This window comes from Coturnix japonica, chromosome Z, assembly GCF_001577835.2.
Source record: "Coturnix japonica isolate 7356 chromosome Z, Coturnix japonica 2.1, whole genome shotgun sequence".
Taxonomy (NCBI): Eukaryota; Metazoa; Chordata; class Aves; order Galliformes; family Phasianidae; genus Coturnix; species Coturnix japonica.
The window spans coordinates 6,875,203-6,902,765 of NC_029547.1; the positions used below are offsets into that span (position 1 = coordinate 6,875,203).

The following is a 27,563-nucleotide window of genomic DNA, read 5'->3' on the forward strand; positions in this document are numbered from 1 at the left end:
ATTTTGTTTAGAACACATCTCGCATTTACTAACCCACTGCAGGCTCTCCATACAAATATATGCCTCGTCATTCATCATTAGCATATACACATTGTTACATTATTACTGGAACTGCTGATTTGTAATTAACAACACAGCTCTGTAGACTAAAAGGAACTAAGGAAAAAAAAAATGAAAAGAAAAAAAGAGAGTACTCACACTTATGATTAGCAAACCAAAACAACAGCTCACCTTTGACCAGCTCTCTCCCAGCCCCATATCTCCTCTACCACTTCTGTTTCACCCCTCCTTCCCAGCACTGCTACTTCTGCTTTACAACTACCACCACAGCTGCAGTCTCTTCTTTAGTGACCCTTTAGTATGCTTCCCGGACAGCAGTTGGAAGTGCTTCCATTCTTGATTAAACTAAATAATTCTATTTAAAAGCATACTTTATTTTTTGTTGTTGTGTTTTGTTTTGTTTTTTAATTTTGTTGGGGAACAGCTTAGGGACTTTTCTGACATTTTCCAAGGACTTGCCTAAAGAAGCAGCTTTATAAATAAAACTCTCTAAGCTGATATATACAGTTTAGTCAGCAACGGCAACTTCTCACTGAACGTAAAGCAAGATTAGCAGTAAAAAGGTACTTTGTGTCTATACAGAACTTCTACAGTAAACTACATAAAATTCATCAAATTATGATGAAGGACACTCCCTACATTAACAAACATTTCCTACGCTGCAGAAAAGTCCACTCACACAATCACTCATCCACACCCTGAAGGACCCAACAAAGCCAAGGAAACCTCTCACTGTGCTCCCCAAATTCCTATATATGCCTTAAGCTGCTTTGCTGAAATTCTGCACTGTTCTCACTGATGACTGTATGGTATAAGAGCAAAAACAGATGTGGCATTAAAAAGTTGCAGACGCAAGCCAGTACATTTTCAGTTTCCACTGATTTACTTAGCAACAAATCCCTTGTACATGGATTCATGCACTTCGGGCATTTGTTTAGCCACACCCAGCCACTCTATTATTCCCAAGTAAAACTCTTCTATTACTGAAGACTGAGGAGATAACCACAATAAGAAACAGAGTAGGCATACAATAGCTACACTGGTTACAAGGACAGTCAAAATATTCAAACTCACTTAGGAAGCAGAATTCAAGTCCAATTTGTAAACCACAGCCTCCTAGCTGTGTGCATCAGTGAATAACTAGAGAACCTTTAACTCTGTCCCTGTCTCCAGATGCCTTTCTTGACTATTTCTTCAGTCAGTAAACTTATTGTTTCTCCAGGACTTGTGACAACACACAGTCTTCCACTACTGTGAAGCAAATACAAGCATATTCTTGCAGGTATTTGCAAGTCATTAGCTGCCCAACTCCTTACCCAGTAAATTAATTGAAAAATTAACACAAATTACATAAAAGATATGTTCCTGTTTGCACTACAGCACCACATCATTTTAAAAGTAATTCCCTGAAAAGACGCCATGTTTAGCAAGAGTTCCTTTTCAATAGCCATTAGAGTACTCAGCACCACCCTCTGACAGCAGACTACCAAACAGTCAGGAGTGAAACTGCCGAATAAACCCAACTAAACAACACACCCGACTTTTAGCTTCTCTGTTTAAGTGAAAAAATGGCTTTTTTGAAGTTTGTAAAGCTGCATCTCAACAGCACTGCAACGTTCAACAAACAAAACACCGATCTCCAGTATCAGTCTTTTCCTTCAACACTTGACAAAGGGGTTGTGAGAAAAGAAAAAAACAGTCAGCTTCAGCAATGAAAAAAGAAAGAAAGGTCACCCTTCCTGGCTGTTGATCTATTTTTTTTTTAATTCATCTGTTTGTTTAGAGTAGGGTTTTCTTGTTATTTTATTTTTAAGAAGTATCTTCTGTCAGCCAGTAGTTCCCAGGTGTGTATAATAATAATGTCATGGATCATGACATGTCTTGGCATCATGACACAGGCTTTCCTTTGTCTTCATCTCCTGCCATAGAATATGGGAAGCAGCAACCCATCTTGCTTTTTTCCAAATCACAGATAAACAGGCCGCATTCTTCAGCTCTGAATCACCATGAGATCACAGTTAAGAGGTTTCTTTCCAGTCTGTATTGTCTCTTGCCTTTAGCCAGGAGTGCACATTTAATACTCGAAACTTCATTTAGAAACACACATATGAATGCCTCTATCTTCAGGGAGGCAGACTGCCTTTCTGGCTTCCATTCAAGTGCCCCCTCTCCTGCTTTAGTAATTACTTCTTTTCAAAGGTGTCAGATATCAAACCTCTCCTCCATACCAGAGGAGACACTCAGGTTCTTATCTTGTATATATGGGGCTTCCATAGCCATCTCAGTGTCACCAAGTGGATTTACATTCATCAACAGATCTTCCATTTCTTTCTTTATTCTTCCGCTTAGGTATTCAGATGCTACAGCTCAAAGCCTGTGAACCAATCACTTTTAGTAGTACTTATACTCTTAACTATAATAACCTGAGATCCTAGGACGTACTTAAGATAACTAAACAATTCTTCACATATAAGGTTCTTCTGGTAACTCTTCAAAATCCCTTTGTCTCTGAAGGGATTGTAAGCATTAAACAAAAAAAACTGCAATTACCTTCCACTCAATTGAACCAGAGTTGCTTGGGCTGCAGCATGTGCTCTGTAATTTAACAGCAGTTAAGCCACAAAAATGAACTAATACCTGTGCCACGTGAGATGTCTTCACAGTTTCACAAGTTAACGGAACACTAACAGAATGGTTATTTTAACTGCAGTTTACTACAGCTCTTCATTCCAATCCTTTCACTTCTGGAAGCATCTTACCAGTTCCATCATCTGCATCATTCTGACCAGTCTCCCAAATCTCTGATTTTGTCCCAAAGCCATCAGTGGCAGAAGACTCCATATAGTCTGCAGGGTTAAATGTCCTAGAGTTTTAAAAGTTGAGAAATGGAAGAGAATACATGGGTCATTCATTGTACACAAGTGCCATTATTTTTACTTGAAGTTGTGTTAGATTTAATATCTTGATTTCCACATATTTATCTTGACATTTTGGTTTCCAAGAGAAAACTTTCCTCTATCAGCAGACACGGATAAAAAAGGGAAAAAAGAGAAGTAATAGGAAGGGGAGGGGGAAAAGCAAGGAGACTGTTGAGAAACTGAACCAGAACAAGAATTCCTGAAAAAAACAGTTAACAGCAAACCTACTACCCCTCATCCTATAACACATCAGTTTATATGGTCAGCATTAAGCCTTTCTCAGTGGCAGACTGATAAGAAACCAGTATTATGTACTTTAAGAGCACCAGACTTGTGCAGGACAGCAGTCAGAACATCACTAAGAATTCAGAAGGAACTCCTAACACCAATGCCAAAAAACAGATGCTTGTGACAGATGGAAAGGACTAATTCAGAAAAACTTCCTTTCGGTTTATCACTGAAACTATGAACAATAAGGATCATTAGAAAAGTAAAAATACCCTTTTGTTCATTGTGACACCACTGGTGTTACATGAAATGTCACTTCAAGCAAACACTGAAAGCAGTGGAGGCTATGCTTCTCTGAATCAAGTTATTCTGACAAAACTGAAAATAATTTTTAGAACTAATGACTAACTTCCTTTGATTCTGTTTCAGAGCACATGTATGTCCAAACAGCCAAAGCACAAAAGCTCAAAAACAGGAGAAAGTTTATAATCACTAGTTGTTGTTTTATTTAGGGCTCACATGTTTCACATTACAATTAAACAAATATTTTTAAATTGGCTTTGGACAATAACCACTTCAGAGAACTTTCAGCCTCCTAGGCACTATGTGGCTGTTACTGACAGGTACAAATGAATTTGAGTTTGACACATTAACATTGAGTAAACTAAGATTAGGATATCCAATTAGAAATACTGGATTAAAACAATAGATTTATCATCTAACTGAGCTGTGAATTTCTGCATACATTCTGATTTACTCTACATACATCAATACGAATACATACAGTGGTGACCAATATTGCTGCTGACAGTGGTGACCAATATTGCTGCTGAGCTTGAACCTCCCCAAAATCTGAGCTCTGCATGTTTCTTACCCCATGCCTTGGGCTGAAAACCTCCCCGCTCCTCTCCCTCTGCCACGTCCAAACCCTAGGAGAGAAAACACCATTTAACAGCAAAAGCAGAGAAGGAGCCAGTCACTAGTCTGTCACATAAGAAAATACCATGATTGAAGAGTAAACCACTGCAATTAGTTAAATATATATTCTCACAGGAGAACATTTCCCTAATATATGCAATCCCAGGCAACACGGTCTAGTACTTCATCTACCAGTAGGCAACCCTACCCATGGCAGGGCGGCAGCAACTAGATAATCTTTGAGGTCTCCTCCAGCCCAAGTTACCCTATGATTCAATTAAGTCACAGTTTACTGAATGCCTCAGCAGGACTTGCAGTTTGTTGGTTTTTTTTTTGCTAGCTTTCCTGTATCTAGAGAAGTAGCACAAAATTCTAACAATAGGACTTACCTAAAGCCTCATCACAAAGGAGGCTGCCATTGCCAAGTCATTAGACAATGCTCAAAAATTTGTTCCTATTTTCTCACTCCTGCCTTAGAGGCTCTAAAATCACAGCCTCCGTGCATGCTCAGAATGCTCCAGAAATGCTCTGCCCATGTGACAGGGGTGAGGGAAAGAGGGAACACAAGGGGAGAACTGTTTTAACAGAGGTCATCCCTACCTGGGACCCTATGCTCAACTCCCTTACCTGCACTCAGTTTTGCAAATACAGCCACAGATAAACCACAAAACCACCAACAAAACAGTTCACTGTTGGATGGGTTCTCTGAATCGGATCCCTCCTTGCTAACTGCCAGACAACCGGTCAACTTTTCATTTGGATAATTCACCAAAAATCAGGTAAATCGCTATTGCGATGCCTTCCTGCTTTTACTTTGTTGTTTGGTTGGCTTGGCTTTACCTTTTTTTGGCTTCCAGGCAATCTTCAAATGCAATAAGAGACACAGAGCACCAACTTCTCTCTGCAGTAGTATCAGTTTATGCTGTATAAAGAGTACAACTAACAGTACTCTTAAAAGTTCTATGGATGCTTTCCACCATAAAGGTCAACATTTGCAAAAACTTACTTTTTTCTTTTCACATTTTGCTATTCTTCTACCAATATTTTATAAGAGAACAAACGACAAGACAGTAGCTCATTGAATCTTTCACTGAGACTGAAGGAACAGATTTTCTTACAACCATGCAGCATACTGAGCAAAAAGCAAACAGTGGACATTACAGAAAGAATAAAGTAACTGCCCCATCTCACACAAACACTCATAAAATTTCTTTCCACTTGGATCTAAAAGCAACAGCCTAAAATAAAGTCAATGTAATTCAGTCACCTCTGTTTCAGGAAACCAGGACTAGGGACCTATGCTTGAAGGTGATTCCAATTAACATTCCTATTACTATCCTACCCAACACCATAATTTTAAATGAACTATTTAAAATATTCTTCTGTTTCTTTAAGCTTTTAACTCTGCAAACCAGCATACTGTTAGTTCTCCTCCTTCTTTCCAGCACACCGCTTTCAGTCAGCTAGGTTCACTCTGGCTATAACTTGTTTTCATTTCAGTTCTCCAGCATTCACTCCAAAGCAGAAACAGGTGTTGAGTTTTTCTGACTCCAGTAAAATGCACTGGGGATTCAAAACTTCAATTATCAGAAAATCACCCCTGCACAGAAGGAATGGTTCATCCACTTCATTCAGAATGATTCTTCTCCTAACCACATGCTCACTTCTGGGAAGCACAAGATAAATGTAGGATTATCCACTAATTCTGTCTGTTTTGTAGAACACAGCTTAGCTTACAGATCTAAATTCCTCCCCTAGAACACATGCTCCACCTCAAAACTAAGAAAGGAGAAGAATACACAGGGTGGAACAGCAGATAATACCCCAAAGATGTGTTTATCTCAGACTACATAGCAGTTGGACAGACCAAGCTTCTGTTCTGGAAATGCAGAGCAAGCCAGACTCTGAGAGATGAGGAGATAAAGGCCTACCACTTACAAATAAATAGCAAGGCAAATAAATAAATAGATGGTTTTCTATTCTGGGTATTCCATACTAAAAAAACAAACACTGAGGTTTTATCTGCAGAAATTCTAATCACAGTTATTATTAATCATCATAAAACTAGAAGCATTGGGTCAGTTTTATATACTGTATATTCTCTATTAACCATTTGGAAAAGCAAATGGAGAAAACTTCCAGTTCCACACTTAAACTGAAAAGAAATAAGTGACTTATGTTAAAACAAAGCAATGAGGGGAAAAAAATGAGGGACAATATAGAAACACAAAGAGCTTTCTTGCCAATGCAAGCTAACTGCAGGAAAACTAAACAAACTTCAGACTGTGACCTCCCGAAGGTCTACTCTGCATTCATGTTTCAGGGAAGAAAAAAAAAAGCAACATCTTTGCTAGTTTTGGCAAAGAAAATTCGAAATATGCTCTATATGTTCTGTGCCAACTGTGCAAAGCTTGCTTTTTGTTTTTGTTTTTGTTTTTAAAGGAAAAAGAGCCTTTAGACATGCAGCTCTGGTTACAGAAGCTCATTTTCTTCCAGATAAAATCTTTCATCTAACAAAGGTTGTTTGGCCCATATTTTTTGTTGTTCCTAAGAGAGAGAGACAATGTACACAAGCTGAGCTGGTCTGATACTGACAAAAACGGTCAGCTGCTCTACTTTTTTTTTTTGTTGTTGTTTTTTAAATATATCCAGAAAAACTTATAGAAGTTTGAAAGGATCATCTGCAGGAACTTTCAAGCCCAAAATTAAAAGCTCATGTTTTTCCCCTTCACTTTTATTTCTGTTCTGCTAGAAGGAGCTCACTGTTGGTACTCTGATAGAATGATAAGGAAGATTGGTGCAGTAAAGTGACAAATTCACTTTACAAATGAGGAAAATGACTACATATGAATCTAAAACTTTCTGTGCTAAACAAAGACCACAAGTACCTGCTATCCTGTTATCATCTATTAACTGTGAGATTTCTGTGGAACCATGCAAGAGCTGAAATCACAGCATAATCCCCCAGGGCATTCTCCTGGTCTTTAGCTATTTGTTGCTCAAAGACCCCATTTGACAGATAATTCACATAATTCATAGCTCTGGTTGGGTATTGGGTTGTGGTTTGTTGTTGTTGTTGTTGGCAGCGGTGGTTGGTCCTGTCTCTTCACTGTGGTTCTTTTTTAGGATGATTTTGTCAAGAGTCTGCACATCTAAGTCTCCAGAATCTGTAACATCTTATAATAAAGAATTTATCAGGATAACTAACTATAAGAACAGGTAGTTATCTCTGTATGTTCATTCTGAACCTGTAACATAATAATTTACTATCCTCTCATTCTCACATCAATTGATTGATCAATTTATTTACTCATAGAAAATTTCCTGCAGAAAATTTACAGATCCCTATCATACAAACATTTAGCCCTCTGATTTGCAGGCTGCAAAGCCGTATGCTGCCTGCTCCTCACAGCCCATAAAGGCCATCTTCCCAGTACCTTTCAAAGCCTTCTGTAATTCTGCCACTCCCATTTCAATGTGGGGCAGAGGACAGTGGGAAAAGCAGATGTAAGTTTAAAACCAAAGACGTAAGAACAGCACAAAACACCAATCTGAAAAATAAATACTGTGCCTATAAAATCTGTCAGTTTATATACAGCACTACAGCTGAATAAAACACAAATATGTAAACAGGCCTAAAGTTGCAATCTCCTCTCTTCCCAGTTCCTTCAGGAGATCCTATTCCAGACAGTTACAAGTCTTTACGCCAACAGAGAAATACAATTGTTACTACTATTATAGTGTTGTTTTTTTAACACCTAAATTACATTGATTCAAGAAATTCAGTTCTGAAAAGAAATACAGATGGGAAGGCCACCTTAAAAACATGAGTTCCTTGACTCTTTTCCAAATCAAGGTTTACAATCTGCTTAGCAAGCAAAGATTAGCAGCTGAGAAGCAGAGCGGTCCCAGCTGGGATGTGTCACAAAACACCTCCTGTGGAGCACTTTTGCTTTCTCTTCCGTGGTCAGTTAACACTTACCTACTTGAAATCCCTGATCTCGTGCATGCCAGCAACCAGCACTGTTTGTACACTGTATACCTACCATCCCATAAAGTTGCAAGGAATGTCACACAGTCATTAACGGAAAATCTACTGTGTAAGGAAGTTAATGCCTATAGCACTAAGGTAAAATTTCTCAGTATCATGATTGGTGTTTTCTTCCCCAAGTGAACAGTGTGCTATCGCCACTGAGTTAATTCAATTTCTTCTGTTCTCAGAGTGTCCTTTCTTAACACTAGATTCTTCTACAATGAAGCAGTAATACAGTGGGCCAGCAATTTTCCCCATAGAAAGCAGCCAGTCAGATAATTCCAGCCTGAGACAGTAGCTTAAAATAGAGGAAGAGTGCGTTGCTCAGATATTAGCTGACCCCTACTTTTATATGATGCCTACACTCCTACACACCAAATGAAACACTTCTAAAAAAAGGGACCTGTGGTGATTACCAACCATCTATTTACTTTTAACTGAAGTACTTCACCCCTATATTTCCCTATTTTGTCTAACAGTGAAGGCTAGTGAAAAAAAATGGCAAGAAGCTTTTATTTAAAATAAAACCTACTCATACTGAAAGGAAGTCACACATCCCTGAAATACTGAAAAGTAAATTATACAGCTTTAAATAATCTCCTGCGGATTTTGAGGGCTCACGTTATAAAAATAAAACTCGCTATTTCTACTGTATAATACACATACTTGTAACATAATGATCAGGAAAGCCATTCAAAGGGTTTATCACAGTTGAAAAGACTTCATCAAGGCACTTCACTCACATTAATGTAGAGGTACAGAAATGCTGTATACACTAACCCAGTAACAGAAACTGAATAAAGTTCTTCCCATTTCTTCAGTCAGGTATATCAGTTTGACACTGATGACTAAAAGCCTTAGCTTGAAACACAATATTCACCTGGAGGGTTTGTGCTGACAACAAATGCAATGTATTGTTCATGTGGCTACAAAAATACATGTGGCCATAAAAATACAGACTGAACTTGAAATTAACCTCAAAATTTCACACACAAAAAGTCCTACCTTTGTATTTACAATACGCATAAATAATTACTTTACAATAAAAACTAAAGCACTTAAATTCCGTCTGTGAACAGTGCATTATACCACAACCTCCTCTGCAAAGCTACTCTGTGAACATGTCATTTCTCAGCACCTCATTGACGTGCACAACAGAGTAATTCTCACAACCCTCATGAAGCTGCACATCTTTCCACTTTTCCATTCCTTCAGTATGGAAGATTTGGAGTATACAGATTTGGAGACAATGAGGTTTGATGTTCCAGTCAATGAATGCCTTGTTACTGGATATTCCAAATAAAAGTCTTTTGTAGGTAGAAACTCTTTTTTCCCCTATAAGTCAGACATTACTTATTAAGCTATTAGCTCTCCTGTGCACTTAACCAGTTTCACTTCTTTAATACCCATTTTCCCCACACAAGCTGTGCAGTTCCCATTCCTTTTGCGCTAAGAAAAATGTTTCTTCCCACTAGCTCAAATGAAAATCTAAACCAACTATATATCTTGTTTCCACATCAAACAAAGGCCACCATCATTTCTATCTCTTCTAGAGACTACAATTACAGTTGTACCTATGAGTCCACAGGACCAAGTCCTTCCCTAGCTCTGTTCATCAATACACTCATGCCAATTCTTTTTCTAAACAAAAAACCCTTAAGGCCACTAGTGCTCTCCAACTGGGTACCAAAAACAGAAGGCAAACCTAACAACAGGATCCACTACAACAAAATGGCACAAGAACATGTCAAATCCCTCCACAAGGGTTCTACAAAAGGAATCCCGCACTCTCCTGCTGCCAAGGTACATCTTGAGGAGTCCATTACACTACCACAGGCAGGAGGCTGTCACAAGTAAATTTGGAGATGAGGTCTCCATAGCCAGAAGACACAGGTCTATTACACAAAAAAATGCCATGAATGTGATGTGCTGATTCTCTTAAGCCATTATGAGACCAAATAATGGTCTCATTGTGGTTAGGGATGTCAAACAATGGTTGCAGAGGGAGAGTATCTAAACTTAAGGTGTCTGAGGTGCTCATGGATTCAAAGGATAACCAACAGATGCTTAAAAATAAGCTTTTAATCCAACACATGAGGGAGTTTCATTTCAGGAGATGAAATCACTCCCACACCAATGCCACCAATCTCACCTCTCCCACGGCCACGTTTGCCACGATCTGAAGGCCTTTCTCCTTGATTGTTGTCCACTCCATTTTCTTCAGTTCTGACTGGGGAGAGAAGACAGCTTAAGAGAAACTTTAGAGACTCACACAAGACAACACAGTCATCTGCTTAAGTTGAACCAAATAAGTCTTTGAGAGCACTAAAAGTCAAGATATCTCAGTCATCCTCTTGTTTTTGCAGCCCCAGACACAGGCAAGTTGTTTACTTTAAACTGGACAGCAGGAAGCAAAATATCTTTTAAGAGGGTTATGTCTTCCAGCAGACATAGCACTTGATTTTTAAACCCTGGTCTCAACTATCTAAAGAGGCAAGAAATTACCCTGCCTCGTGCTTGACTTTCCTGATAACATGCTGGTTGGCAACAGCAGAAGAGTGAGATAACCAGTAACACCAACTCTTCTCCTGTCCTTCTGTCCTGTGCCACATCTTCTGACTCCCTTAGAGACGAGGCTGGAAAGTGACTGACTACTTAGAGCACTGCTGAGAATTTTGTACTACACAACATATCCAGGTAGCACCATCATAACCATTAAAGAATGTACATAAAGGAAAGAGGAAAATATTAAGATTTGGTAATCATCCTTAGTTCACATTTCAAACAAGCAGCATATGGCCTTGCCAAGAAACGCCTCTCCGCATTTTCATTCTTCTACAAAGACTCACAATGCCTCCACTGACTGGCACAGTAACTGAATATATTACAGCTATGAGTTACAGAATTTTAGCTCAAGCTGTAAATATTTGTCCTGCTTCTAAAGGAAAAGCTGTGGTTCTTCTGGTTGTGTTCTTTTTTATCCCCTCCATTTTCTACTCATTTATTAGTGTTAGGATAAATGTTTATGGATATCATAGGAGATACTGGTACCTTAGATAATTTCTGATAAAAACTTAAAGAAAAAAAAGACAATCTGTATACTCAGTGGTGATTTAATGAGATTCTACCTAATTTGGAAAACATCAGTTCTCTTTTGCACAACATACTGTTGTATCTGTATAAATGAGCAATTTAAATGTTTCTGTTCACAAAGTACCTCCTCTGTTGTAGAAACTCACCTGCAGCTGGGTTACATGAGCAGTATATGCCAGAGATTAATATTGTTCCCAGCTTTTTTACTCCCTTTATGAGAACATGAGAACATCTCCAGGTTCTCTCACTAATAAAAGGAGATGGAGCCAAGCTACACTTTTTTTTTTCCATTAGAAGAAACAAAAAACTATCAGCTGTGCAGTGACACATATTTGCTTTCAGGCAGTGATACAAAGACTCAGTTCTAAACCTTACATAAAGGACAGCAAGTTGTAAAAGACTGATTAACCAAAAACAACCCATTTAAATTAAACTGAGCTGTCTCAGACAAACAAAAGTAAAGGCCATCCCAAAAATCAAGTAGATAAATCAAGTATACCTGTCAAATAAACAAGGTATAATCATTTCAGTACTGAGCTTCAGCTCTGACAGACTTTGTTCCATTAAACATTCACTTTCAACCAGTTTCAGCTGCAGGAAAAACATCTGAGGCTTTTAAAATGAACCCCTATACGTACACTCTCGTCCACGGCTGCCTCCTCTTCCCCGTCTGTTGGAACTTCCCCGTCCACGACTCACTTCTCTGTCTCCTCGTTTTTCTCTGTTCTCTTTGTTTTCTGAACTTTCCTTTCCAAGGCTTTTCTTCTTTCCCCCTACAGTCTCCCAAGATGTCTATTCAGATAGAATAGAATTAGATACAGAAGTCAAAAAGGAAGAAAGCTCTCTATAATATCAACCCACACCTGTTCACTTCAAAGGAAAAAAGCAGGTATTTCTATAATAGTAGTCAGTAATACATACCAAGAACTACACTGGTGTAACGGGAAAAATCTAGCTCTATTTTTGCAAAGATATGAGAAAGAAACGAGTATTAAAATTTAAATGCAGGCTAAGAACTTGAGAAAACACGGGTGGCCACAAATAACCAAACTACCCGCTCTCACAGCCACAGCTCATCACAGAGAGCAGAAGCCAAGAAATACTGTGTCTAGACACGAAAAAAGACTAAGCTCCAAGACATCAGACCTCGGTTTTAATATAAAAATCCACCCTTGACATAAATTCAGTGATAATACAAGTTCCACATGAATATGTGTATGAGTTGAAAATAAAGCGACCGAAATACTTGCTAAAAACAATAATTTGTGCGTTGTGCAATTGCATGGTTAGTCTACAGAGCAGAGTAAAAAAGAAAGGAATGATCTGCAAACAGTAAAGATGGCAAATACTTGCAACGTTTCTCTCTCTAAGAACCTATTGTCTAGATACAGCTTTCATACAGGAAATCTGCTTATGTAGTTAAGCTGCCATTAGCTATGAAGCACTAAGGTAAAGACCATGATCTCACACCAACCACTGATTTTGGTAGTCTTATTTCTTCTCAATTCAACAACTAGAAGCCTTCACAAAGTAAGTAATGACCAGCTAATCCAGCTTGCCTAGAATTAAGAAAACTAGTGTTACTGAGCAAGCAGGTAGCAAAACAGTTCTCAAATGTTCCAAAGCCCTGTCGTAGACAGTAAGCATTAGAACAGTCACAATTATTTTTTGAAGAAATGTGAGAAAGAAGGCTGAAATCACTACTCAATTTAATATCCAGTATTGAGAACTACACTGTCATAAACCAAGGGTGAAGCACAGCTGCTTGCAGATTAGAATCACAAAACAGTTGATTTGAGCAACACTTATCTGTGAGACAGAAAACTCAGCCTCCTCCAGTAATTACTGTATGAGGCCAGGCTCTTGTCTGTGGTGCCTGGTGACAGGATAAAGACCAGTGGCCTAAAATTTAAACATAATGTTCTGTACAAGCACCCAGAGTAACTTCTTTACTGTAAGGGTGATGGAGCATTGGAACAAGCTGTCCAGAGAGGTTGCAGCGCCTTCTTCTATGGTAATACACAAGACCCATCTGGACATCTACCTATGGAACCACTGTAGTGAGCCTGCTTTTGCATGGGGCATGAACTTGATCTTCCAACCCCTGCAATTCTCTATGCATGTGATTTCACCTGTCGTAGTGTGTAATGCAGTTACACAGGCTAAGTCACAGCAGAAGTACTAGAGATCTTTCAAAAGAAAATTAAACTTTTAATAAAACTGGCATCTGAAGAACCAAACCTAGATAGTTCAGAATGCACTATTATTTCATGCAGCACCAGGCTTTTAATCATTTTAAGAAATTTCCCAAACTGAAAGATTCTGCAAACCATATGTAAAAGTGGACACTCTATTAAAAAAGCTTTGTATAACCTGAAAAATATCAGTAAAAGGACAACAATGGAAGCATCACATTTCCACGCTTTCCCACAAATGAGGATTTCAGGCAATCACAAGATCTGGCAGTGTACCAAAGAATTTATAAATAGACACTGCCCACCACTCCATGCTCTTCTAATTCCTCAAACCGTATAGGTATATCTATTAAATGAGGTAAAAATATTATTGTCCACTAAAGCAAAGTTCAAAACAGATTTGGCAATCAGTACTCAGGACAAGTAGCACCTCTGCTCCCAACCTTATATTATGCTATAACTGTTCTGTAATACAATGGCCCTGCAACAAACCATTTCAAGCTGTGGGTCCATAATTACACAAAGAATAATAAATGACTTCACACACTGATGCAGAGCTTGATAATTAATATCCTGTCACCCTTCCTCACTGAGCCCTTTAAGTTCTCTGTATTTCTTTGTGAGTTGCATTTCTTCTATGGAGAGCAATGTCTTCAGAGGGACTCTGTCCACAAGTGAAGGTATTGTATCCTATTGATAAATGAATTCATAAAGTTTATAACTTATCACCATCACTTATAACAATTTGCTAGGGTAAAAAAGCTTTTTTTTTTCCCCCAATTAAAAAACTCTTTTTCAACTGGAATATTACAAATACAAGAGGAGACAAAAGACAGCATGTTATGAAGCTTGGTATAATCAAGGTGAGTTGGTCTCTTCTAGTATAAGCTTACTCACATACTCAGCATTACAAACTGCTGTGCATTACCTGACTTCAACTCTTACGAAAGAAAAAGGATAGAATAGAAAGTCCCCTTGGTTAGAATGTTATATGACTTAGATCTGTAGAGCACAAAGTAAAGCTTCCTCACTAACAATAAGCATACCCTGATAAATCACAGGAAGTAGTCAACATTCAACACTACGAAAGGAAGTTCAGATTTCTTTCCTGATTTATAAGAGATAGTAAACTGGATTCCATTTCAGATAAACCGTAAGAAGCCCCTCCAGCAAAAACTTAAAGCATGTCTGTGAAAACCCCCTGTTGCCATGCACCAGTAAGTGATGTTGTTGCCACACATAGCTTAGATTCCTCTTTCTGTTACTCAATGATATCAGACAAATGAGCAACAGAGTAACAAAAGAATTACTTGCTGTATCCTCTCTTGCTATTATTAGCTTTCTACTCATCTTTCAGATACAGACCTCAAAACTCTCATTACATTCCAACAAGAATTACATGTCTGCAAGTACATCCCTATCCTTTGAGATTTGAAGAGATTGTGGCAAACACATTACTACCTAAACCTCATGACTCACGACTGTGGAGGTGCTTCAGACCTGTGGAGGCTTTATGCTGACCTCAGCATAAAGCAAAAACACGTTCCAAAGAAAACAGATACACCTAAATAAAAGATGGAAGACTGGAGGACAAACACAGAAAATCCATGACTCTACTCTAAGGTGTGCACAAGGCAAAAGCTGCTTTGGTTCTCTTCATTTCTTTCAGAGGAACTTCAGTGGAGGTATACAAATTTAAAGCTTCTAAATAGGACTTTCCCAATCACTATCTCAAAGTAGTAAGGTACAACAAGCAAAAAGATTAGTTGAATACTGAAGTAAAACCTTACCGTGTCTGAACTTCCTTCCAGCAGTATGTTGATTGCTCTGTTCACATCCCCATTACAATCATGTAGTGCCACTATGCACTCATCCTGGTTTTTCCCCGTCACTTCCATAAGCTGGCAGTAAAAGTCACACATGTTAAAATATTCAAATTACCATTATCTAGTTAAGAGTTAGTACCACCACAGATTCCAAACAAGTGTGCAGCTACTGTGTCAGAGCAATTTAAAATCCTAGATAAAGGTATCTACCTTGTATACACCTGCTTAAAACTTAGATAAGAGACAGGTATAAATAACAATCAAGTAAGCATGGCTACACTTTTTTTTTTTTCTTTTATACTTCATGCCTTCAACACGTGCTGTTATCCCCAAGACAACACTTTATGGGTGTAAAAACACCCTCACCACTTGATCCCACTGTGTAAGCACAGCCATCAAGTAAAGCATGGAGGAATTCAGATCCATCTGGAAAAACATCCAGAAAAGTTAACTTACTCAACTAGATCAGCTCCTTTGATCTATGTTAGCATGACCATGCAAATAGGCTAAGTGATGTCTGCTGAAGAAGAGCTGGTACTGAATAATGCCTTGTGGACCTGCTGTATGCACCCTGAGTAGTATGGGACAGATATAAACAAGATCTGTCATGGGGTGTCCAGTATGTTCTACCCACCAAGAAAAACAAAAACAAAAAAACAGCAACACATGATAGAAATAAACATGGACAAATAAAGATTTTCTAGAACTCCTACAAAGAATTTAATTCTTAGCCTTCTGATCAGCAGAGCTACAGGCACTATTTCAGGGTCCTTAGGCCTTAGGATCTACAGGACTTCACTCCTGGCATAGAACAACTTTATAGAAAAGAAAAACAAAAAGCAGTTAACAGTGCCTCATAGGAGGCTTCAGAAAGAAAAAAAATAAATAAGAAGCATGCTCCAGCTGCTGCAGCAATGAGTTTACAACAGCTCTTATTCTAGGTGTGCTCCTACATTCCTACATGATCTGTGATGTGCTCACAAAGGTAAAATAACCAGTGCACTGAGCCAAACAGGTGTAGCTGAGTCCTCAGTACTCAGCTATAGCTGTGCAACTGAAGTCTGAAAGCATAAACTCAATGTTCAACATGACAGAGGAAAGAGTGTGATATTTCCCTTTAATGAACACACAAATCCAGGAGGTCAGGTTTTAAAAGAAAAAAAAAAACCCACACCACTTCAGTTCACCTTTTGCTAATATTAGATTTTCGCTTCTCCTGAAAAACAGATGGTAATTTAGCAAACTCAGCTTACATTGGTGACCCGTTTTTCCCACGTGCATGTACATGCAGACAAACTGAACGCACTCATTAACTCTGAGACAGCTAAGCACCAGGACCATAGCAGAGACAGAGTTTGGAAGAAACATCAGCACAGATGGGTTTTGGCTAAAAGCCTTGTTTACAAAGGGAAATGCACCAGTATAACTATACAGTCAGCATTACGCTTCTACATAGTGTCTTACAAGCAGAATTTTACAGTGCAATAAGAGCACCTATTGCTAATTAAATGTTTATCAGTCTGAAAATGGCTTCATCTAAATAATAATTGGCCACCCTAGCTCCAAAATGTAAACCATCCTAGGAACACCTTATTTGCAGGGCATAAAAACTCTGTACCATAAGAAACATACTTGTTTCACTTTATCTTCAAAATCAGCATCATTCTTATCGTAGATCATCTGAGCAAGGCGAATCTGTTCTGCTGTTGCCTGAAAAACGCAAACACCCAATAAAGTTCACAGACTGTAACAATGTTCTTTAAAAGTATCTCCTAGAGTAACTATTTTTCTCTACAGACTCTCAGAAAGAATATATGCAGCAAATACAAAAGAGCTACAGAGAAGTGATAAATATTTTCTTCTCTATGTCCATTTTACAGTTAAAAAGTTTATTAGAACAGAAGCAATTTCAACATGCGGTTCTGATGTCCATGCCAAAGCTAAAAGTCACCACACAGATAATTATGTAATAGAATTTATTACACAAGTTTGTTTTCATATTATTACTTTTAGTTTTATATAGTATCACTCCAGAGTCGTTTTTATCATTAAAAAGCAGTAATGGTATTTTCCTAAATTAACCTATTCTTTAATGATTCCTGCTCCCATCACCTTCCCTTGACACTCCAAATCTGACTCTGTAGACTTATAAATACTTAAACAGCAGGGTTGCACATCCAGATTCTGCCTGTGGACAGCTGCACTAGTTCTGGCCTCTGGAAAATGCTAAAGGATCTTACTACTTATGAAATATTTGGTGCCTCTGAAGCATTTCTGGACCACATAAGTACACTCACAACTTCTCCAGAAGTTGTCAGACTGAAACAGATGCAGTAAAGCACCATAAATCCTACTATGCGATGGATGCCCCACAGACAAAACTACTCAACACCGTTAATGTCTCCTCACACAGGGCTACTCTTCATAGCATGGCATTTGCAATCCACTTGAACTGCATTCCCCTGAAAATACCAAAGATAACTGTATGCTGCATGATCCTGGACCTAATTTGATTTCTCTCTACCGGAAAAAACATGCTATGGAAGGCTGATATTGAAGAGAACTAGTACCCAAAAAGCAATTAGAGGTGCTGCAAAATAATTCTTCATTAAGAAAGGGACCAGTTCATCCACTGAAATTCTTGAACAAAAGGATTCACCCTGAGTAGCTGGTCGAACCTCACCTTTTGAAGACTCACTTCAGAGAATACCAACATGAAGTTCTGAGCCCCAAGAGTTTGACTCATCAGCCTCAAATTGCATCGCTGTTGGAGTTTACCACAAATACAAGCTCTGGAGAAGGTCGCCAAGCACAAATGCTGAGAAGAGTCTAAAAATTACTCCACCATACACCATCAGCTGCTTATTTGCTGAGAAGTTACTGCAGCTGTCTCAGTTCCTTGAGGGAAGTGACATTTGCCATGCCGAGAGGCAATGTTCCAAGACAATTAGTGTTTGTAACAGAGTTAAGCACTCTGTGCTATTTCACATTTCCAAAGTATCATGCTGACAGCTTCATACATCAACTGGTAACACAAACGAGAGAATACTGCGGAATTCCCAGCTCCACGCCTTGTATTTCCCAGAGCACACCGCACCTTCATGAAAGCCTCTCAGTTAGTAGGGTGCTCCATGCAAAAACCCCCTTATTGGTGTCTGCCAGGTGAGCAGCAGAGAACAAAAAGATGTCCACCAGTTTCAGGACTTATGCCCTGTTGACACATCTTCTTCCTCTGACCAATTTCAGTTTCCTTGGGCCCACCACAATGTTTAAACTCAAGGCATTTCCTTTACAGGCATCCAAAGCAGAAAAATTCAGACAATGTAATTTCTGTATAGACATGACCACATATTTGACCAAAAACAGGAAGCCATTAAAAAAAAAAAAAAAAAAATTAAATTGATCTTAAGTCCCCATCAGATGACCAAAATATACCAATTTAGTAACAATATAAAATGTGACAGTATCATATTTTTTCCTGTGTAAGCACAGGGCTTGGAAAACCACCAATATTTATGCCAGTGGACTACCTCCATAAAGAGCTCAAGATTCTAAGGAAAAATAAAGATGTTTTTATTACACAAACACCAAACCATTGTCACAAGTTTGGGGATTTTTTTTTGTTTTGTTTTTTTGCTGAATAACTTGTTGTTCTTCATTTTTTAAGACACCATCTTTACAAGTAATATTTTATTGTCCTATAAAATAGTGTGAAACTTTACTCAGCCTTTCAAGATACATGATCTTTGCAGCGTTAGCACACAATATTGTGAATCAACAACTTACAACTCCCAGAAAACAGAAATGTACAAAGCACAAAATTAAGTGACAGTAGTAGGTCCAGATCTTATAAATAAAATGTTGTATTTATTATCCAGATGATACAGAAAATATCTGAAACGTAACTTCTTAAAATATGATCATAGGATATAACAATAAAGAAATTTCCATTTAGGTAAGCAAAGTTCTTCTAGATTCAGAGAAAATAATCAGTAGTGATTAAACAGTAAAACAATGCATCTTTCTGTTATCTCTCAGGTTTGCCTAAGTAGGAAAGTTCATCTGATTTCTAAATAATAACAACATACAGTGCAGTAAAGCTAGTTGTTGTATATTTTATGATCATCATTTCTACTGAACCGAGCAAACAATCATACCAGTTGGAAAGGTCCTCCAATAATACTTGTGCAACCTTCCACTGAGGGCAGGTCCCCATCAGAGAAGTTGCCCAGGGCCAGACAGAGATCTCACCACCTCTCCAACCCTTATCTCAGTATCTGTTAACTGTGAAGGCTGACTTTTTTCCCTCCCTCTCTCTTTTAACAGCTGGAGTTCCCAGTGTTCCAGCTCAAGCCATCAGACTTGATTCAGACTTCATCTTTTCTACAACCTCAAATTAGACATCTGAATAAAACCTTGCCTTTCCTGAAGGCTGAGCAAACCTAGCCTTCTTGATCACCTCTTAATCATCTAAACTAATTTAATCGTCTCTGGTTTCTCAGCCACTTCTTTACTAGACTTGCTCCCATCTGCTCAACACCTGTCTTGTATATGTCAGAAAAATAAAGGAGAAATCATAACAGCACAGAATATTATAACAGAACGGTTTGGATTAAAGGGACCTTAAAGGTCACTCACTTCTAATCCCCTGCCATCAGCAAGGACACCTTCCAGTGGATTGTGCTGTCCAGGGCCCAGTCCAGTATAGCCATGAATGTCACTGGGGATAGAGCATCCACTTGTCTGGGCAAACTGTTCCTGTGCCTCACCATACCCATTGGAAATAATTTCTTCCACATCTTATCTGAATTTCTCCTTTTTTACTTCAAAACTTTTGCTCCTTGTTCCATCACTAAACTTTTTATCTGGAAGTCCCTACCAGCTTTCCGGTACTCTTCAAGGCACTGGAAGGCCACTATAATGTCTCCCCAGAGCCTACTCTGCTCTGGGCTGAACAAGCCCAGCTCTCTCAGGCTGTCTCCACAGAAGAGGTGCTCCAGCCTCCTGTGGTCTCCATGCCCTTCTTGCGCTGGGATTCCAAAGCTGAATGCAGCATTGCTCTTCCCTTGGCCACCACTCAAGTTAGTTAGGTATGATTTGTCAGGCCATGCTAACCATTCACAGTCACCTCAATGATTTCAATGTGCCTTAATATGACTTCCAGGAGAATCTGTTCCATTGTTCTTCCCAGGCACAGAGGTGAGGCTGGCTAGCTTGCAGTATCCTGGATCTTCCTTTTCACCCTTTACAGAAATAGAGGTTATGTTTCCCTTTTTCCAGTCAATCACAAGTTTTCAAGTAGTAGCTCAACCACTTCACCTGCCAGTTCTCTCAGGAACTGGGCAACTAACAGTGAAGACTGAGGCGAACAGCTGAGTATCCCAGCCCTCTCCATGTCAGTCAGAGTCAAGACCTTAACTCGCTCAGAGGCGATTTATCTTCCTTTGTTACCTTAGGTATCTGGAGAAACCCATCTTGCTGTATCTTACATTCCCAGCCAAGCCTAGCTCTAGGTACGCCTCGGATTTCCTAATCTCGTCCCTACACTTCTGAACCATGTCCTCCATGATGCTTGTCTCTGTCTACACATTTATTTCGTGTGCTTCTCTTTGGTTAAGAAGTCAACCTGCTCACCACCCCACTGCACACTAAATTACAATCAATCAAAAACAAATTCAGCTTCATCTATTGAAAGTCACTTCCATAATCCACATATTAGCATGAATCACCACTAAGTAAAACACTGCAATGCAAGGAGACTAGGGCTTGAGCTCACACAATTAATACTGTACAAAACAGGAAGGAAGTCTCTCTATGTTAAAGATCAGTCTGGAAAACAATAAAAGAGACCACTTCCCAAGGGAGCACCTCTAGACTGATGCATTCTTTGCCAGCAAAGAACTGAGCCAATTCTTGAACCGAGTCCAGTTTTGGAGAAATACCTGACAGGAGAATAATGAGTTGCCAGAAGCAGAGAAACTCTGCACTCTCTGTAACCCAGAGAAGCACACAACTTAACTACTTGGTTGCTGGAAATCAAGACAATGGGATAATCTCACATATGCTCTAAATACTTCCAGTCTACTGGTGGACAATCTTCACCATTTCACTTTGTGTGAAGACACTGCATAAGAAATACAGTATTATGTGACTTACAGATCTGCTGAATCATGCTGTCAAACACAGCATGTCTCTAATAAAGTTTTCCCCACCCACCCAAGTGCCTGTAAGAACCAGGAATCTTGTTGCACCATGAGGCTAGCATATGGAAGAGCTAAAATCTGAAGATGCTGAGGTCAAAGGATAAAAATCTTGACACACGCATAAGCACAGAATTCCTCACTGATGAAAACATTGCTGAAAAACACAAACTCATTTAGAGACAAGAACACAGGAACAATTAAATGCTGTGGTAAATTACTAGACAATTAAAGTGAGATATCAAATATTCTTCCAAAATAAGGCTATAATTTATTTTTTTTAGTTTTTACTGATTTTCGGAAGCACATTCCATTACATACTTTCAACTTACAGATTATTGCTCAGTAGCACATACCTGTACTACTTGTTTCACTTGTATTGGCTGTGTGGTTGAAATCTGTGTTCTGTCCCGAGTGCCCCGGGTACGTTCATTGCCCACCGAAGTCATCATATACAGTATATACAAAACAGTGTATGTACAAAATAGAAAATCTGAAAGAGAAAAAAAAGAGTGTGAGTTAAGACATGGCACTGATTCAATAACCAGGTAACATACAATGCAGTAGCTGTGGCTTTACTTGCCTTTAACAGGAACACTACACAAAGATTCCTGTGAAAGCAGCTCAGAAACACTACTACTGGATTTATCACAGTCTTTATAGTAAAAGGGAAATCTAGGGATAAAAAGTTTTCAGTTTTTCAGTTGATCGGCATCTGTCTAGATCTGCAGATCCAGACAACAGCTACAACTCCTAGACTTTTCTATCTGTTGCTCTGTTGAGATCGACAATCTCAACATGCATGACTCTAAATTTCTGCAATATCTCCTTTCCTGTTCTGATGCCTGGAACTTGAGCACGCTCATACCCATTCAGAACACTAATTAAATCATCGTTTTCACAAACCAGACAGATCCCTATCATTAAATCTCTTTTCTACATGTATAAAGAGGTCGCAGCTAGCATCTACTCCTCATCCCTCTCTCAAAAGAGAAATGATGATGATCCTTGCCTTTAAAAACAGCCTGTGGCAGTCAGCTTCTAGTTCAATGCATTTGATCATTAGAATAATAATCTTTGAAACAATAAAGTTATTATTTCTCCATGTTCGTACAGCACCTAGCACAAAACTGACTGATGAAAAAGGTTTTTGGTAGGTATAACTAAAAACAGCTCTCAGAAAATTCATCTTGCTTGTTTTCTGTCCCTGCAACACTCTGAACCAAAACTACAAATACAGGGAACTAAAGATAATATATGCTTGCTGCCACCTGGGCAGAAGATGAGCAAAGCTGCCGCAAAGACTTTTCACTACTGCCTTGGTGCAAGAATGTGTCTCAGCACACAGCCTGACAGGGCAAGTAGCTTCAGCACAAGGCTGAGCTCATTCAGAACAAAATAACACTACAATTGAAACCCAGCAAATAACTGTGATTATGTGGACTAGGATGTGTTCAATATCCAGCTGCTCACTAGCCTTTACAAGCAATGCGTACTCTAAAACTGAAGATGCAATTAGATGTTTCTGATCTACAGAACTTAGAAGCCTCACCTAGATAACAAAGACAGTTAACACTGTTACGATCTTCAACTTAGAAATATGTTTTTGTTGGCCAAAATTGAACTCAACCCTGAACTGTTTTATGTGATTGTTAAAGCTATCTCAGGCTCTGTGCCTGATACATATTTCCACAAACTCTTACATATTTAACAAGAAAAGGCCTGCTTTTACCAGGAACCAGACATAGTATGATCAGAACAGGGACACAGTGTTTCTCCAGTTTTATGAATACATTCACCACAGCCAGTATGATTTGCAGTTTCTTAAGGTAATCTACCTTCACTGTCTTTTAAACTCATAAACAAACGGGCTTTCAGAGCGCTGTGCCTTGACATCCGAACAGCCACATACAGTCAGAAGTAATTCAAGCACTTGCAAAATGATCCATGGAAAGCAAAATGTGAAGTAGCCATGGAGACAGTCTGAACAACAACTTCAATGCTTACCACCTTCTCTGGTCATAATCAGTGGCTGTCCACTGATATTTTAGACATTCCACACAACGTCCAATGAGTCTAAGTACTAAACTCAGAATGGCACAGAACACTAAGCATTACTTTCACTGTGTTAATATCCATCATAAGCTATGGTGACTGAACATCCAGTGCCTTAAGACTAACTCCATTTTATATAATGCCAATAATGACCTTTGGTTTTGTTTGAGGGTTGGCTTTGTTTTGTGATGAGCTGACTGATACTTTAAAACAAATTCAATAGGGTGATTACAAGTAATGATACAAAGCCCTAGAGAGAATAAGGCAGAGAATAATAACTCATATGAAAGAGCAGCTAATAAACTATGCCTACAATCCACACAGTAGATTGCTGAGGAAAGGGAACACCACTGGGTTTAAATCTGCTCATCATTTCTGACTTAAAGTTGTGCTCACAGAGATTTTGGTATCTAAAAATTCTGACACATATTTCACAGGCTTATTTCTCTTCTTTTGCTAAACAAAGTTCTTAAAAGTATTGAGATTCAAGCTTTGGATGTGACTGGAGTACACACATGTTAAGACAAGGTTTCTATCTGTAAAACATCTGTCTTACCATGGCACACACTTGTGAGAGCTAGGCAACATGTGGATACAGGAAAGGATTGAACCTTTTCTGCCTATCCTAACACATGGTATGGTGCCTCGGTATCACAACTGTTTAAGCTATTATTGTTTTTCACAAGGAAAAGATATTTTAAGGAAAAAGGAAAGCAAATGACGTTTGAAACACTCCTGGGGAATGATGCTATGTAGCAAGATCAGCCTGCCAGTCAGAATGGAGCCAGATAATCTTATGGCATCACAGGATCTTTAGGTAAGATCCTAATCTTGCTGATCACACAGCACTGTGAGCAGCACCATGCGATTACAGGTCTGAAGCAGAAAACAGCAAAGGTGAGAGCCTCTCTCCAGGAGCAGCATGGACTTGCTTCAGGCAAGCACAGACACAAGCACACCCTCAGTCTGAAGTTCCCATCAAGCCAACGAGGTCATGCTACAATCTATTTCAGTCACAAATCAGTTGTCTTAAAAGCACTGCTGACAGCAGCCACAGCAAGCCCCCAAGCAGCTGAAGGGCTCTGTCACACTGCTGGCAGTGCAGCGAGGAGAAACGTCCCACCATCCCACACCTCACAGCCAGACACAGCTGCGAGGTCCAAAGCAGCAGGCTGAAAGGAGGCAGATAGCCACTGCCTGCTAATTACCACAGTGACTAGGATGTCGAGCACTAAGTGGGATATTATTAATATAATTAATGAGATGGATATGAACAGGAACATTTCCTTGCTCGCAAAGCAGTTGTCATAGCAATAAGGTGGATATCACAAACTGATGTACTTAATTTGAACTGTACATCAGATGAGAAAAGAAGATTTGAGACTAGAGGAAGACAAACTCTTAATTAAAAATCTGTTCAATAAAGATTAAAAAAAAAAATATTCAGACAAGCAGATGTTTCAGTTTCCACACCAAGGTCCAGCTCAGGGCAAAAGTCCCTTATTCCCAGCTAGTACTTGACCTTGTAAACACACTGAAACTCAAGCAAGCAGCCAAAACAACTGTATTTGGAAGAAACAGATATATGTGAAACAAAACAGACCTTCAGAAGACTACCAGAAAGGAAGAACAAAGCATAGGAGATTAAAATTCCCAAAACTGTTGTGTAAAGTAACCACAGTCTCATAACTACAAAGATACATCTGTTTATAACACTGGAAAATAAAAGGTTTGTAATATTCCACTACCTCCACAGGAAGACTGCCTTTACGCAAATGAAAAGGGAAACAGAAACCATAATCAGTATTTACCAGAACTTCACTTCAACTATGTTTAATGTCTCACACACTAAGATACTCAAATCTCAGCCAATAACTACATTTTACACTTAAAAGTTGGAAGAAACAATCATTTAAAAGAAAAATCATCCTAAGTATCCATGTTTTGTTGTACAGCAAGCCTTGTCCAAAAGCAGAGATGTGACTGCAGAAGTCAGCACCAGACTGGTAACAGAAAGGTAATGGTTATTTTAATGTCCAAAACCAGCTACTAAATATTGGTACCCTACAACAAACACTTCTAAGATTACAGAACTCCATCCCTACCAGTCTCCACACCAGAGTCACATTCAACACAGCTGCATTTTTGCAGTACACTTGAGAAAGAAGACCAAAAAAATAAAAATAAATCAAGAAGTAACAGAATGCATTGCCAACACAAAAAGCAGGTTTATCCTAATACTTTCTTTGATCTTTTGTTCAGCCTCCCTGGGCAAGAAATCTAAACTCCAGAAGTCAGAAAAATGAAGACACACTGAATATAAATCATTATGGCAGCGTGGCCGTCCCTGCAAGACACAGACAACCTATTGGTGAAATTTAGGGACAGACCCAACCCCACACAATGCCACCTGACTTTCAAAAACCCTCCTGAAGTTAAACATTCACTTCCACAACATAAATAAATCATTTGCAGTTTCAATTCTCTTCCTGAGGCAGCCTCAAACAAGCCATTCTCTTGACTCTGGACAAGGAGGTGCGATAAAGAAGACTGCAGACACCTGTGTGAACAACACAGAACCACAGCTGTCCTTCTATCCTGACATCAAAGCTACTCAATCAAGAATATATTACAACAATATGGTTGGGAAATGGCTGCAGGATACTGTCTCATGATGGCATGACTACCATACATGTGCAACAAGTCCAGATTTTACTGCTAGGGCAACAGGGGGACAAGAGCATGAGGAAAAAGCATAGGGAAAAGAAGATGGCTGGGAGTAGATCTCCACTACTAGCAGAACACCATAGGAGATGAAACTTGTACTATCTGTATGCTCTCATGTTGCTCCATGAAAATAAGAGTGCTGGGAGTGTCCAGCAGTCAGTGCAAGTACCAGCAAAACCCAACATACACACTCCCAACTGTCATCTAAAGCTCTTCCATTCACAAAGCTAAGGGAAGAGGCAACTGTATACTCTTAACTACCTTACTTATAACCAACTAAGTAACTGCTTGAAACTACTATTCTGCAATCCACTTGGTAAACCTGTAATTAAGGAAGAACACACCCCAGAGCTACAGAAATCCATCATTTCTCATCACGAGATTAAAACAAAAGGGGAAAAACAAAAAGAACAGGTGCTACAATAACAGACAGCATCCTTCCATGAGAAAGCAGTGACCAGTTTTCAAAACACTGTACATTCAAAAAGGCTGGCCACGTATCCAGGGCACCTCTAGAAAGAGATGTGCTGGGGCAATGAACAGTGTGTGCTTGTCACTACAGCAGGTGTCAGCCATGAAGATTAAGTAATGCCATTAAGAAAATCTTCTAATCTCATAATATCAACCTTTGCTATTATCCTAGTGTTTCTGCTTAATAGACAGCACTTTACATTTTCTTACATGCTGGTGATTATCCCAGTTTTCATCAAAAATCTGCCAATTACATCCAACAAATTCATCCCTGTCCTCATCAGTTGTTCACAGATGTTCAAACTTACACAGAAACTCCAGAAGGGATAACCTGTACTCCCAAATCAGTAACATAACAGTCATACTAAACAACAGAAAATCCTTTCTTTTTTCATACTGCAAAGGTAATCTCCAGAATGAGAAAGCAGGAAGAAGAACAAAAACCAGCAAAAACTGCCTGGCTTCCCTGCCAACAGAGGACATATGTCAACAGTGATTATGGACAGCCAAACAGCACAGCATCCTAAAGATACAGAGGATTCTGCCTGATGTTTCAGCCATCAATTCCCTACAAAGTCACTATTCTGAACTGCTGCTGCCATTCTACTGGAAGAACATGATTTTAGATAGAGGTTGGCTGGATTTCCACAAGCAAAAAAAGAACAAAGTCTTGCTGCCTGTCCTAACTATTTATAAACCCCATGTTCGCAAAGATTTGCCAGATGCATTAGTTATCTGCACTTAGCATCAACTGTAACAAAGCTTTAAGAAACAAAGAGACACAGAAAGAATAACTGAATGCTATTTCCCTCTAAGCAATCCCACTAGACTGTACTGAA

General features: G+C 39.0%; 1 protein-coding gene across 3 annotated transcripts in view; it reads right to left on the reverse strand.

The window, feature by feature from the left end:
* UBAP2 (ubiquitin associated protein 2) overlaps positions 1-27,563 on the reverse strand; it is a 90,392-nt gene that overhangs the window by 47,817 nt on the left and 15,012 nt on the right. For all 3 annotated transcript variants that reach the window (XM_015848269.2, XM_015848270.2, XM_015848268.2), the window contains exons 2-8: positions 21,828-21,964; positions 16,904-16,981; positions 15,236-15,346; positions 11,889-12,042; positions 10,310-10,387; positions 4,081-4,135; positions 2,820-2,923 (exon numbers count right to left, since the gene is read on the reverse strand). In XM_015848269.2, coding sequence (XP_015703755.1) covers positions 2,820-2,923; positions 4,081-4,135; positions 10,310-10,387; positions 11,889-12,042; positions 15,236-15,346; positions 16,904-16,981; positions 21,828-21,923 — 676 coding nt within the window. In that variant the 5' untranslated portion in view covers positions 21,924-21,964. The remainder of the gene's footprint in view (positions 1-2,819; positions 2,924-4,080; positions 4,136-10,309; positions 10,388-11,888; positions 12,043-15,235; positions 15,347-16,903; positions 16,982-21,827; positions 21,965-27,563) is intronic.